Source organism: Osmerus mordax, chromosome 27, assembly GCF_038355195.1.
Source record: "Osmerus mordax isolate fOsmMor3 chromosome 27, fOsmMor3.pri, whole genome shotgun sequence".
In the NCBI taxonomy this organism is placed as follows: Eukaryota; Metazoa; Chordata; class Actinopteri; order Osmeriformes; family Osmeridae; genus Osmerus; species Osmerus mordax.
In genome coordinates this window covers 10,044,115-10,058,107 of record NC_090076.1, presented here as the reverse complement: position 1 = coordinate 10,058,107, position 13,993 = coordinate 10,044,115, and the positions used below count along the sequence as shown (strand labels likewise).

The 13,993-nt window shown below is 53.8% G+C and overlaps 2 protein-coding genes across 2 annotated transcripts in view; both read left to right on the top strand.

Annotated features, from left to right (window-relative positions):
* Positions 1-921, top strand: part of LOC136936631 (importin-13-like) — a 10,188-nt gene extending 9,267 nt beyond the window's left edge. Inside the window, 1 exon segment of the mRNA XM_067230236.1 lies at positions 871-921. Coding sequence (XP_067086337.1) covers positions 871-921 — 51 coding nt within the window.
* A 1,117-nt stretch (positions 922-2,038) lies between these two features.
* On the top strand, positions 2,039-13,615 carry pfas (phosphoribosylformylglycinamidine synthase). Its single transcript, XM_067230784.1, has 27 exons — positions 2,039-2,139; positions 3,249-3,371; positions 3,650-3,785; positions 3,866-4,227; positions 4,673-4,778; positions 4,914-5,054; positions 5,205-5,329; positions 5,415-5,543; positions 5,625-5,753; positions 5,945-6,073; positions 6,190-6,263; positions 7,656-7,812; positions 7,927-7,988; positions 8,107-8,268; positions 8,379-8,615; positions 8,848-9,078; positions 10,439-10,619; positions 10,791-10,874; positions 11,003-11,158; positions 11,277-11,396; positions 11,541-11,686; positions 11,777-11,981; positions 12,067-12,152; positions 12,235-12,346; positions 12,438-12,587; positions 12,832-12,972; positions 13,170-13,615. The coding sequence occupies exons 2-27, from the start codon at positions 3,251-3,253 to the stop codon at positions 13,472-13,474; spliced, it is 3,987 nt and encodes a 1,328-aa protein (XP_067086885.1). The 5' UTR covers positions 2,039-2,139; positions 3,249-3,250; the 3' UTR covers positions 13,475-13,615.
* Positions 13,616-13,993: the final 378 nt, after the last annotated feature.

The window sequence follows — 13,993 nt, the reverse complement described above, 5'->3', positions numbered from 1 at the left end:
CCCCTCTCTCCCTCCCTCTTCCTTCCTCTCTCATTCCCTCCCTTCGCCCGTCTCTCTCCCTCTCCCTCCGTCTTCTCCACTCTCCCTCTCCCTCTCCCCTCTTCTCCCTCCGCTCGAGTCCTCCCTCTCCAATCCCTCGTCCCACCCTCTCTCTCTCCTCTCTCCCTCTCTCTCCCTTCCTCCTGCAGAGAGCGAGTGAACAAAAGGAGAGTGAAGGACATAGTGAAGGAGTTCACGCTGGTGTGCAGAGGTCTGCATGGGACAGAATACGCAGCCGAGTACTGACCCCTGACCCTGCCATAACCCCTACATGCTCACAGCCACAGCCTCCAGCACTACTGTTTTCACGAGCGCCAACACTGGAGTTGTCATTGGACGATCTGAAACAAGCTATTTCCTGCTATTGGCTAGCTAGGATCATACCCTAGCCTCCCATTGAGGAGAAGCTGTCAGTTAAAAAACCTGAGGAAGGCTGTGCTTTCTCTCTATCTCTCTCTCTCTTTCTCTCTCTATCGCTCTCTTCTCTTTCTCTCTCTCTTTCACCGTTGTAGTCTATTCCCTGTAGTGGAGAGCCTCTTTCCAGGACTGCGACTCCCAGCATGCTCTCTGTTAATACCTCTCTCCTGTTCCTGTCTTCCTGTGTGAGTTGTTGTACCTGCTTCTGTCTCCACAGCTAGCTGACCCCTCGTTTATTCTTTCCAAACGGAAACATAACAGAAATATATATATATATATATAACGCATATGTCTACATATATATATCCTATTGAAGCGTGGGGAGCTAAGAGAGGAGATGGAGGTTCTGAAGACGCATATTCACCTGGTATCCTCACGGCCCCTCCCCCTTCTCTCCTGGCCCTCCCCCTCCAGGCCCCGCCCCCTGCTCCAGGCCCCGCCCAGTTATTGTGGAACGTTCTGTGAATTAGTCTTTTTTTTACGTTTTGATATTTGCCTTCGTGGGGATGAGGGAGTTACTGGTTAACCCACCAAACTAAAGTAGAGCGACACACACACACACACACTAGGTGCCCTAACTGTAAACAGCACCATCACTGTTATTGTGCAAACTTACTAATCATGTTGTGTGTATGAACAGTCATTATACAGAACTTTTGTGTGCCTGTGCAAATGCATGTGTTTGTGTGCGTGTGTGTTTGAGTGTGTGTTTGAGTGTGTGTGAGTGTGTGTGTCTGTGAGGACAGTTCCCTCTTCATCCCTTGTTGAGTGCACTAATGTTGGACCTACTGAATTGTGCAGTGTCACTTAGTCCAAACCCCCCCTGACTGGGCCCCCCTGACTGGGCCCCCCTGACTTGGCCCCCCTGACTTGGCCCCCCTAACTCGGCCACCCTGACTCTGGCCCCCCTGAAAGAGCAGCTCCTCCCCACTGGACAGGAAGCGTAGCAGAATGTTTCACCTTGTGGGCTGGTAGAATCTGTCTCCTCTTCATCACCATCATCTCCATCTACTTTGTTCCCAGGACCTGCAGACATGTAGCTTGGTGTGTGTGTGTGTGTCTGGGGGGGTTAGTACATACTGTGAGTGTGTGACACTGCCTGTATCTGGAGCTGATGAGCACCTTGTGGCCAGCTGCTGGAGGTGGGGGGGTAAAAATGTACATTGTTTGTTTTTTGTACTTGTTTTAATTTATTAAATATATCTAAGACTGCGCACCTTTACGTCTCTGTTTGTCTGTCCGCTCCCCTCCCGCCGTTATAACTGGTCACAGTTTTTCTATAGGTCACCGATTTCGGTACAACACCGGTCTGCGATATCTTGTTCTGTATCTTGGCTTGGTTTATTAAAGATCAACGGAAGTGTTTCTGACAACTTAAGTCAGTTGTCCATTAAGAGCAACCCATGAAGAATACCTGTTCAGGTAGTCAAGTTGATTAAAGCTACTAAAACGTAGGTTTGTTAAAAATGTGAAATGTGAGCGGCGAATATAAAGCTGAAGAAGATGCCATCAACTTAAATCAAATCACCAGATCGAACGCTGCGCGTGCGCGTTGGTGGCTCAGACGCCGTCCACAGACACGTGGGGGGGTTGTTTCACTGTCTCATTCGGTCGGTGGTCACACTGGAGCGAGAAGGTTTCTATCCACCAGCTTCATTCGTCTCCTGCGTTGTCCAGTTAAAGGTAAGCTTCTTGGCTGAACGTGCCGTTAGGAATCTTTTCAGTTGCAACCGTAAGTGGCTAAAATATACTGTTACAAGCTAGCTTGGCTAATATCGTAGTTAGCGAAGTTAGCAACTGATTAACATTATTAACTTGGACATCTTGGCTGCTGCAGCGCTGCTGTATAATGTATCATGCTTTCTTTTGCATAAAAGTCCTTTAGGAATGTCCGTCTGTGTCGTTCGTGTGGAAAGTGTGTTTCTGCTTGTCTATCCCAGATGAAGCATCGCACCGTTTCAACATCAAGTAGCCTAATCTTATCAGCAACCCGAAACCTAATCAAGTTTTAACTAGCACGCGTGATGTATTTAGAAGCTCCCAGTGCTAGATGCTAGTGTGTGTATGTGCCTTGTGATACAGCTTGTTCATAATCAAGATTCACAGTGTGTGAGAAACTTTTGAGTCTTGTAGAAGTTACGTGGTGACCTGATGTGACCTGTGATCGCGCAGGTTAAAACTGGACTCGTTCTGCCAGGCTTTTACGCAATATTACTTTGTATCTGAATTTAGCAGACGCCTTTATCGAACAAATAGTCCAATGAATCCATACAAACAGTGCATATAGGAAGCACAGTAAAGTACAGAGTAAATCAAGGATCAGACTCGTTGACGGAGCTGTATTTACCAAGCGCACTGCAAGTCATTTCACCTCAGTTTTTCTAACGTACGGTATTGCGTAGTAGAGTGCAGGTATGTTATTGATATAGGCTAGGGTCAGGTTACTGTTCTGTAGGAGCACAGTGCCACACTGATGAACAGACAAGGATCTATCACTGCTGTAGTTGTGTCAATCAGCTTTTGCAAGCTCCTGACCCCTGACCTTTACCAGGGTGAGAGGTCGAACACAGGCTGGTTCTTATAACTCTATTTTACTGATCAGCTACATGTCCTCTCCTTCACTGTCTACCCCCCCCCCCCCCCTATCTCTCTCCTCCTGTCTCTCCTCCTGTCTCTCCTCTTGTCTCTCCTCCTGTCTCTCCTCCTGTCTCTCCTCTTGTCTCTCCTCCTGTCTCTCCTCTTGTCTCTCCTCTTGTCTCTCCTCCTGTCTCTCCTCCTGTCTCTCCTCCCAGTCATGGTTGTAGTGAGGTTCTACAGGAAGGAGCTGGAGAGGGGGCGGGTCTTACGGCAGGCAGCCCTTCAGCATCCTGACCTGTCAATCATCATGGAGCTGTGTTACAACGTGGAGCTGACGGGTAAGGAGGGGAGGGGAGGGGGGAGAGGGGAGGAGAGGACAAGGGGAGGGGGGAGAGGGGAGGAGAGGACAAGGGGAGGGGGGAGAGGGGAGGAGAGGACAAGGGGAGGGGGGAGAGGGGAGGAGAGGAGAGGACAAGGGGAGGGGGGAGAGGGGAATAGGAGAGAGGGAGGAGAAGTGTGGAGGTGACAGGAGTTGAGGAGATGGTTGTGCCCACCCTGACGGAGTCATCCCCCCTCCCCTCCCCTCCTCCCCCCTCCCCTCCTCTCCTCCCCCCAGGGCCAGGGGACCTGTCTCCAGAGCAGAGGGAGGTGCTGCAGTGGCTGTTCCGCCCCCCCCTGCAGACAGAACAGCTGTCTGACCAGCCTCACCTGGTGGGGGGCCGAGGAGGGAGGCTGGTCGAAATTGGACCCAGGTATCTATCACACACACACATCTAGTCTACACGCGCACACACAGTCTACAGCCCCAGGCTGATGGGGCTGCCCCCTGCAGGCTGAACTTCTCCACTGCGTGGTCCACCAACGCCGTGTCCATCTGCCGGAGCGCCGGCCTGAGTGCCGTGTCCAGGGTGGAGCTCTCCCGCCGCCTGCTGTTCACACTCGCACGGGACCCTCCAGAACCACCCATGGAGAACCCTCCAGAACCACCCAGGGAGAACTCTCCAGAACCCAGGGAGAACCTTCTGGAAGAGGCCGTGGAGAAGATCCTGGGTATTCTGTACGACAGCATGACGGAGTGCATCTACCCACATCCCATAACCTCATTCGCCGTGGAAACCAGACCCCAGGAGGTGTTTGAGGTCGACATCCTAGGGAAGGGTCGTGTTGCCTTGGAGACGGTGAACGAGGAGCTTGGTGAGAGGACAACATGATCTCCAAAACTGTAAACCTCCATGTGTGAGACTTACACACAGCTAAACTCATCAAGCTCTTGATTCTGACGAATATTAAACAGACGTGTTCTGCGGTCCTGTCTGACGGTTCCTCATCTAGTCTGACACTAACTACAGCCCTCCAGTTTCACTCTCTCTCTATCTCTCTCTCTCTCTCCCTTTTCATCCCTGTCTCTGTGGTCTCTGTTGTAGTCCTGCTTCCTTAGGTGAGTATCTTCTGTCTGTCCTGGGTGGAGGGGGGAGGAGGGGGTGAGGGGGAACAGACTGGTCACATGATGTGTAAGTAACATAATTGCTGAGATGCTTCCAGTCACAGGACTGGCCTGGTGTCTGGTCACGTGTTACTTCAGCATCATGTGTGTCTTCTGCCTCTTAATTCCACTGTGTGTGTGCGTGTGTGTGTGCAGGCCTGGCGTTTGACTCCTGGGACCTGGACTACTACACCTCTCTGTTCCACAGCCTCCGCAGGAACCCCACCAGCGTGGAGTGTTTCGACCTGGCTCAGTCCAACAGGTATGTGTGAGACGGTGTGTGTGTGTGTGTGTGTGTGAGACAGTGTGTGTGTGTGTGTGAGACAGTGTGTGTGTGTGAGACAGCAGGCCTGCAGGTTTGTTGGAGTTAATTTCCTCTTCGTCCCGCCCCCCTCAGTGAACACAGCCGTCATTGGTTCTTCCGCGGGCGCATGGTGATTGACGGGCAGGAGCAGGAGGGAACCCTGTTCAGCTGCATCATGGATACGCAGCTCCATAGCAACCAGAACAACATCATCAAGTTCTGTGACAACAGCAGGTAAGGTTCTTACCGTTGCTATGGAGTTGAGTCGATATTGTAACCCAGGTTACAACCAGGGTAAGGTTACATTAATATAATTATGTTGTTTTTTTGCAGTTGATATGATGTATTACTGTAGCTCTGGTGTGTGTGTGTGTGTGTGTGTAGTGGGATCACAGGGGTGCAGGTAGAGTGTGTGTATCCCAGAGATCCCTCTGAAGCCAGCAGCTACGAGACCAGGAGCTCCACCAGACATGTGATCTTCACCGCAGAGACACACAACTTCCCTACCGGTACACACACACCTACACACACACACACACACGTACACACACAGCAGATTGTGGTAGACGCAGAGTAACCGTGGTTACCCCTCAGGCGTGGCCCCGTTCAGCGGAGCGACCACGGGGACGGGGGGGAGGATCCGGGACGTGCAGAGCGCTGGCAGGGGGGGGCACGTCATCGCTGGAACAGCCGGATACTGCTATGGCAACCTGCACATACCTGGTGAGGTCACCTGAGTTCATGTGTCTGTCAGTCAAGTCCATCACTATAGTGTTGTGTGTTAAGCCCCTCCCCCTCCCCCAGGCTACAGTCTCCCCTGGGAGGGGCAGGAGGAGTACCCCTCCAGCTTCGCCCCCCCCCTGCAGGTGGCCATCGAGGCCAGCAACGGGGCCTCTGACTACGGGAACAAGTTTGGAGAGCCGGTCCTAGCAGGTAGATAACAACACACCAGTCAGGTCCTAGCAGGTAGATAACAACACACCAGTCAGGTCCTAGCAGGTAGATAACAACACACCAGTCAGGTCCTTGCAGGTAGATAACAACACACCAGTCAGGTCCTAGCAGGTAGATAACAACACACCAGTCAGGTCCTAGCAGTCTTAAGTCTCTTTATCTGTGTCCAGGCTTTGCACGGTCGTTTGGCATGCGGTTGGCCAATGGGGAGCGGCGAGAGTGGATTAAACCAATCATGTTCAGCGGCGGACTGGGCGCCATCGAAGACGCTCATGTGAAGAAGGAGGAGCCTGAGAAGGGTACGAGGAGAGAGAGGGTGTGTGTGTGTATATAGAAGAGGGTGTGTGTATATAGAAGAGGGTGTGTGTAGATAGGAGAGGGTGTGCTAACTCATGCTAGCGTTGTGCTGACTCAGGTATGGAGGTGGTGAAGCTCGGCGGTCCTGTTTACCGTATCGGAGTGGGAGGAGGGGCGGCGTCTTCCATACAGGTACACACACTCCACCCTCCATACAGGTACACACACACCACCCTCCATACAGGTACACACACACCACCCTCCATACAGGTACACACACACCACCCTCCATACAGGTACACACACCACCCTCCATACAGGTACACACACACCACCCTCCATACAGGTACACACGCACACCACCCTCCATACAGGTACACACGCACACCACCCTCCATACAGGTACACACACACCACCCTCCATACAGGTACACACACCACCCTCCATACAGGTACACACACCACCCTCCATACAGGTACACACACACCACCCTCCATACAGGTACACACACACCACCCTCCATACAGGTACACACACACCACCCTCCATACAGGTACACACACACCACCCTCCATACAGGTACACACACACCACCCTCCATACAGGTACACACACACCACCCTCCATACAGGTACACGCACACCACCCTCCATACAGGTACACGCACACCACCCTCCATACAGGTACACACACACCACCCTCCATACAGGTACACACACACCACCCTCCATACAGGTACACACACACCACCCTCCATACAGGTACACACACCACCCTCCATACAGGTACACACACACCACCCTCCATACAGGTACACACACACCACCCTCCATACAGGTACACACACACCACCCTCCATACAGGTACACACACACCACCCTCCATACAGGTACACACACACCACCCTCCATACAGGTACACACACACACCACCCTCCATACAGGTACACACACACCACCCTCCATACAGGTACACACACACACCACCCTCCATACAGGTACACACACACACCACCCTCCATACAGGTACACACACACACCACCCTCCATACAGGTACACACACACACCACCCTCCATACAGGTACACACACACACCACCCTCCATACAGGTACACACACACACCACCCTCCATACAGGTACACACACACACCACCCTCCATACAGGTACACACACACACCACCCTCCATACAGGTACACACACACACTACCCTCCATACAGGTACACACACACACCACCCTCCATACAGGTACACACACACACCACCCTCCATACAGGTACACACACACACACCACCCTCCATACAGGTACACACACACACCACCCTCCATACAGGTACACACACACACCACCCTCCATACAGGTACACACGCACCACCCTCCATACAGGTACACACGCACCACCCTCCATACAGGTACACACGCACCACCCTCCATACAGGTACACACACACACCACCCTCCATACAGGTACACACACACACCACCCTCCATACAGGTACACACACTTATATTAACTAAATATTCAGTCAGTCACTGATGCTAATAAATGTGTCATGTGAGCGCCTACCTGTGTGTGTGCAGGTGCAGGGGGATAACTCCAGCTCCAGGGACCTGGGAGCGGTGCAGCGGGGAGATGCAGAGATGGAGCAGAAGATGAACAGAGCTGTGAGGGCGTGTCTGGAGAGGGGGAGCGGGAACCCCATCTGCAGCATCCACGACCAGGGCGCCGGGGGCAACGGTAGGATGGGGGAGGGGCTAGAGTATACGTGTATATGTACCTGTTGAGTTATGGCTGATGTGTGTGTGTAACTGAGATGTGTGTAGCTGAGGTGTGTGTGTGTCTTGTGTTCAGGTAACGTCCTGAAGGAGTTGAGTGATCCAGCAGGAGCGATCATCTACTCCAGCAGGTTCAAGGTGAAGCTCCCACAATGCTCCTCTCTCACCTGTGAACCCCACGGACGCGTTCTGGCACAACGACCTCTCTCTGGCCTGCCCTGAAGGCTCATTGTGTGTGTGTGTGTGTGTGTGTCAGAGAGGAGACCCCACCCTGAGTGTGTTGGAGCTGTGGGGGGCGGAGTATCAGGAGAGCAATGCCCTGCTGCTGCGCCCAGCCGACCGCTCCTTCCTGGAGCGAGCCTGCCGCAGGGAGAAGTGTCCTGTCGACTTCGTAGGACACATCACTGGAGACGGCAAGGTAGGCCTCATCCATGCCCTCATCCTCTCCCTCATCCCTCTTGTCCTTCACTCTTATCCTCACTCTCATCCTTATCCTGTGTGTGTGTGTGTGTGTGCGCCTTCCTGCAGATGGTGCTGGTGGATGATGTGGATGGTGGTGTGGAGCAGGCCAGCGGGGGGCGCTGTCCTGTAGACCTGCAGCTGGACTGGGTCCTGGGGAAGATGCCCCAGAAGCAGTTTGATGTTGAGCGCGTGGGCGCCGCCCTGCAGGCCCTGCAGCTGCCTGCAGGCCTGACGGTCAGACGGGCCCTGGAGAGGGTGCTCCGCCTGCCCGCCGTCGCCTCCAAGCGCTACCTCACCAACAAGGTAGGGGGGGTTTGGGTTAGGCTGTGTGTTTGAGGGTGTGTATGTTATGCGTTTGTGTGTGTGTGTGGCAGAGATGGGAAGTAATAAAGTATAAATACTTTGTTTTCTTAAGTACAGTACAAACCCTCAAAAGTAAAAAGTTTTTTAAAAGTTTCTAAAAGTCGCAAACATTTTTGGGAAAATATTTTTGAAGTTTCAAAAGGTTGACATTTTTTACTCTGTCGGTCGTCAGGTGGATCGCTCGGTGACGGGCTTGGTTGCCCAGCAACAGTGCGTGGGTCCTCTCCACACCCCATTGGCTGACGTGGCCGTCGTGGCTCTGTCTCCGTTCAGCCTGCAGGGGGCGGCAACCGCCATCGGCGAGCAGCCAATCAAGGGCCTGGTTTCTCCAGGGGCGGGAGCTCGCATGGCGGTGGGGGAGGCGCTGACTAATCTGGTTTTCGCTAGAGTCACAGACCTGAAGGTACCTGGGGGTGTGTGTGTGTGTGTGTGTGTGTGTGTGTGTGTGTGTGTGTGTGTGTGTGTAGGACGTGAAGTGTAGTGGTAACTGTGTGTGTGTGTGTAGGACGTGAAGTGCAGTGGTAACTGTGTGTGTGTGTGTAGGACGTGAAGTGCAGTGGTAACTGTGTGTGTGTGTGTAGGACGTGAAGTGCAGTGGTAACTGTGTGTGTGTGTGTGTGTGTGTGTGTAGGACGTGAAGTGCAGTGGTAACTGGATGTGTGTGTGTGTGTGTGTGTAGGACGTGAAGTGCAGTGGTAACTGGATGTGTGTGTGTGTGCGTGTAGGACGTGAAGTGCAGTGGTAACTGGATGTGTGTGTGTGTGCGTGTAGGACGTGAAGTGCAGTGGTAACTGGATGTGTGTGTGTGTGTGTGTAGGACGTGAAGTGCAGTGGTAACTGGATGTGTGTGTGTGTGTGTAGGACGTGAAGTGCAGTGGTAACTGGATGTGTGTGTGTGTGTGTGTGTAGGACGTGAAGTGCAGTGGTAACTGGGTGTGTGTGTGTGTGTGTGTAGGACGTGAAGTGCAGTGGTAACTGTGTGTGTGTGTGTGTGTGTGTGTGTGTGTAGGACGTGAAGTGCAGTGGTAACTGGGTGTGTGTGTGTGTGCGTGTAGGACGTGAAGTGCAGTGGTAACTGGATGTGTGTGTGTGTGTGCGTGTAGGACGTGAAGTGCAGTGGTAACTGGATGTGTGTGTGTGTGTGCGTGTAGGACGTGAAGTGCAGTGGTAACTGGGTGTGTGTGTGTGTGTGTGTGTGTGTAGGACGTGAAGTGCAGTGGTAACTGTGTGTGTGTGTGTGTGTGTGTAGGACGTGAAGTGCAGTGGTAACTGGATGTGTGTGTGTGTGTGTGTGTGTGTGTGTAGGACGTGAAGTGCAGTGGTAACTGGATGTGTGTGTGTGTGTAGGACGTGAAGTGCAGTGGTAACTGGATGTGTGTGTGTGTGTGCGTGTAGGACGTGAAGTGCAGTGGTAACTGGATGTGTGTGTGTGTGTAGGACGTGAAGTGCAGTGGTAACTGGGTGTGTGTGTGTGTGTGTGTGTGTGTAGGACGTGAAGTGCAGTGGTAACTGTGTGTGTGTGTGTGTGTGTGTGTAGGACGTGAAGTGCAGTGGTAACTGGATGTGTGTGTGTGTGTGTGTGTGTGTAGGACGTGAAGTGCAGTGGTAACTGGATGTGTGTGTGTGTGTAGGACGTGAAGTGCAGTGGTAACTGGATGTGTGTGTGTGTGTGCGTGTAGGACGTGAAGTGCAGTGGTAACTGGATGTGTGTGTGTGTGTAGGACGTGAAGTGCAGTGGTAACTGGATGTGTGTGTGTGTGTAGGACGTGAAGTGCAGTGGTAACTGGATGTGGGCGGCTAAGCTACCAGGGGAGGGGGCGTGTCTGTGGGAGGCGTGTCAGGCCATGTGTGAGGTCATGGGTCAGCTGGGCGTCGCCGTGGACGGCGGGAAGGACTCCCTCAGCATGGCCGCCAGGGTCGGCACGGAGACCGTCAAAGCTCCAGGTACGAGGGAGTGTGTGTGTGGTATATCCATGTCCTGTGTGTGTGTGTGTGTGTGTGTGTGTGTGTGGTATATCCATGTCCTGGGTGTGTGTGTGTGTGTGTGGTATATCCATGTCCTGGGTGTGTGTGTGTGTGTGTGTGGTATATCCATGTCCTGTGTGTGTGTTCCAGGGTCTCTGGTCATCTCAGCGTACGCTGTGTGTCCTGACATCACAGCCACCGTGACCCCCGACCTGGAAGACCCTGATGGCCAAGGTACACACACACATAAACAAACCATTCACACACATACAGTTAACACTGCATTTCACACTCTCTGTCTCTCTCTCTCTCTCTCTCTCTCGTGTCAATATATATATCTGTATCTCCGTGTGTGTGTGCAGGCGTGCTGCTGTGGGTCCCAGTCAGCCCAGGGCAGCAGCGTCTGGGTGGTTCTGCTCTGGCTCAGTGTTACGGCCAGCTGGGAGACACAACCCCTGACCTCGACCAGCCCCTGCTTCTGCAAGCCTGCTTCAACACCACCCAGACCCTCCTGCAGGGTGGGTACACGCACCACCCCACCCTCCTCCACCCACACCACCCACCTGCTACACTGGCCAATCACCACCCAGGTGAATGTGATTGGTGTATATTATAACAGCTGTGTTTGTGCTGCAGACCGCCTGCTGAGTGCAGGACATGACATCAGCGATGGAGGCCTCATTTCCTGTATGCTGGAGATGGCGTTTGCAGGGAATCGTGGGATAGAGGTGGACCTGGTGTCTGGAGGGGCGGGAGGTGAGCAGATCAGTAACAATAATATTATTATTGTGCATTTTATTCTTCCCTTCTTTGTGGAAGAATCTCAGGAAGCTCCAGGTTGTAGAAGTGAACAGACTTGGTTGGTTTTCTAGTGTCACTAGAAGCTGTTTTCCCCCTCAGTGCTGGAGCTGCTGTTCAGTGAGGAGCTGGGTCTGGTCCTGGAGGTGTGCCGGGGGCAGGAGCAGGAGGTGAAGCAGAGGTACCTCCAGGCTGGGCTCACCTGCCACAGCATAGGATGCTGTGTGGGGCTGGGCCCCGAGGCCAAGGTGAGGCACATCACACACACACACAGTCACCTAAACCTAACCACACACATCCACACACAGACAGCCTCATCATCAACTCTTCTTCTTCAGGTCAGAGTTTGTGTGGACGGACAGGAAGTGTTGTGTGAGTCCCTGCCCAGCCTCAGGGCATTGTGGGAAAGCACCAGCTTCCAGCTAGAGCGTCTCCAGGCAGAGCCAGCGTGCGTGTCACAGGAAGAGGCGGGGCTAGGGAGCAGGACGCAGCCCTACTTCCACCTGACTTTTGACCCCGCCGAGATCCCTGCTGTCATCCAGGGTGAGAGGGGTCTACTGAGAGGCTACTGACCCCAACTTATCAGAGCTCGCTGATGGAGCCCTCATGTTTAACTGTGTGTGTTCAGGACAGCCTCGCGTGGCTGTGGTGAGGGAGGAGGGCAGCAACGGCGACAGGGAGATGGCCGTGTCTCTCCACATGGCTGGCTTTGAGGTCAACACACTCACAGACACAAAATGAACAACAATTGTGTGTTCAACTTGCATGCTCACCACGTGTGTGTGTGCATGTGCAGGTGTGGGACGTCACCATGCAGGACCTGTGTTCAGGGTTCGGGCTGCAGCTCTTCAAGGTGCTCGTGTTTGTAGGAGGATTCAGCTACGCCGATGTGCTGGGCTCAGCTAAAGGTACACACACACACACACACACAGAAGATAGACACATACACACAAACTCTCTTCGATGCTCACACGTGCTGTGTCTATGTCTCTCGCCCAGGCTGGGCTGCTACTGTGATGTACAACAACAACGCCAGGACGGAGTTCGAGCGCTTTCGTCGCCGTGACGACACGCTGAGTCTGGGCGTGTGCAACGGATGCCAGCTCCTAGCCCTGATGGGCTGGGTGGGAGAGGGGGAGGAGGGGGGAGGTAAGAGAGGGGAGGAGGGGGGGGTAAGAGAGGGGAGGAGGGGGGAGGTAAGAGAGGGGAGGAGGAGGGGGTAAGAGAGGGGAGGAGGGGGGAGGTAAGAGAGGGGAGGAGGGGGGAGGTAAGAGAGGGGAGGAGGGGGGGTAAGAGAGGGGAGGAGGGGGGAGGTAAGAGAGGGGAAGTGTCTGTACTCTATGATTACTGTTACCCTAAGTGTGTGTGTGTGTGTGTCTCTGTGTGTGTGCAGACCCTGAGGTGGTGCTGGGTCCTAACCTGTCCGGCAGGTTTGAGTCCAGGTTTGTGAGTGTGGGTGTCCAGGCCTCCCTGTGTGTCTGGCTGAGGGGCATGGAGGGCTCAGCGCTGGGGGTGTGGGTCGCCCATGGAGAGGGTAGGACCAGCTACACACACCTCTACACCCTTACACACCTCTACACACACACCCTTACACACCTCTACACACACACCCTTACACACCTCTACACACACACCCTTACACACCTCTGCACACACACCTCTACACACACACCCTTACACACCTCTGCACACACACCTCTACAGACCCTTACACCTCCTCCTGTCCTCCAGGTCAGGTCCAGTTCCGTTCCCGCGGGGCCCAGGACCGCCTCCTCTCCGGCTCCATGGCGCCCCTGCGTTACCTAGACGACCAGGGCCTCCCCACGGAGGAGTACCCCCTGAACCCCAACGGCTCCCCCGAGGGCGTGGCCGGGCTGAGCTCCAAGGACGGCCGCCACCTGGCCATGATGCCCCACCCAGAGCGCTGCACACTGGGCTGGCAGTGGCCCTGGGCCCCCCGGGGGCTGCGGGCCTCCCTCACCCCCTCCCCCTGGATGCGCATGTTCAGGAACGCTGCAGCATGGACCGCCTCCTAAGGCCTGGCTCACCTGCCCCTCACACACACACACACACACACACACACACCTGGTCTGTCTGTCTCCCTGCCTGGGATCTGTGTTGCGGTGACATTAAGATTCTGTCGAACACACATGATTCACATAATAAATAACCTTTATACAAGCAGACCGTTGTTAAGTCCATTCATTTACAGGCTGGTGTTGCCAGCAGGTGAGAGAGTCCAGGTGTGTTGAGGCTGGGTCCTCACTCCCTCGCCTCCCAGCGGCCTGGCCCCCCCGCGGCCTCGCCCCCCCCCCTCCTGGGGGCTGAGGTCCTGTCTGTCGCCACCTGCTGGTTGAAGCGTCCCGGCGCAGTGTGTTTCTGATCGTGTGTGTCTCATTACCCCTTGGTCAGTAAGCAACAGTATGCCCTATATTCTTACAGACAGTAGGATAGGTAGCAATATAATATTGCTTATTTGACATGTTAATAAGTAAAGTTTAAATGTTCTTATTGAAACTGATTATTGCGCCTATTAGTGTCGCTTTCCCATTGGA

Bases quoted from the DNA above. Each gene is read 5' to 3' on its own strand.
- pfas (XM_067230784.1), top strand. From the start codon at position 3,251: ATGGTTGTAGTGAGGTTCTACAGGAAGGAGCTGGAGAGGGGGCGGGTC. The intron at 5,055-5,204 runs GTAAGGTTCTTA...GTGTGTGTGTAG, and splicing joins AAGTTCTGTGACAACAGCAG to TGGGATCACAGGGGTGCAGG. The intron at 10,620-10,790 runs GTACGAGGGAGT...TGTGTGTTCCAG, and splicing joins GGAGACCGTCAAAGCTCCAG to GGTCTCTGGTCATCTCAGCG.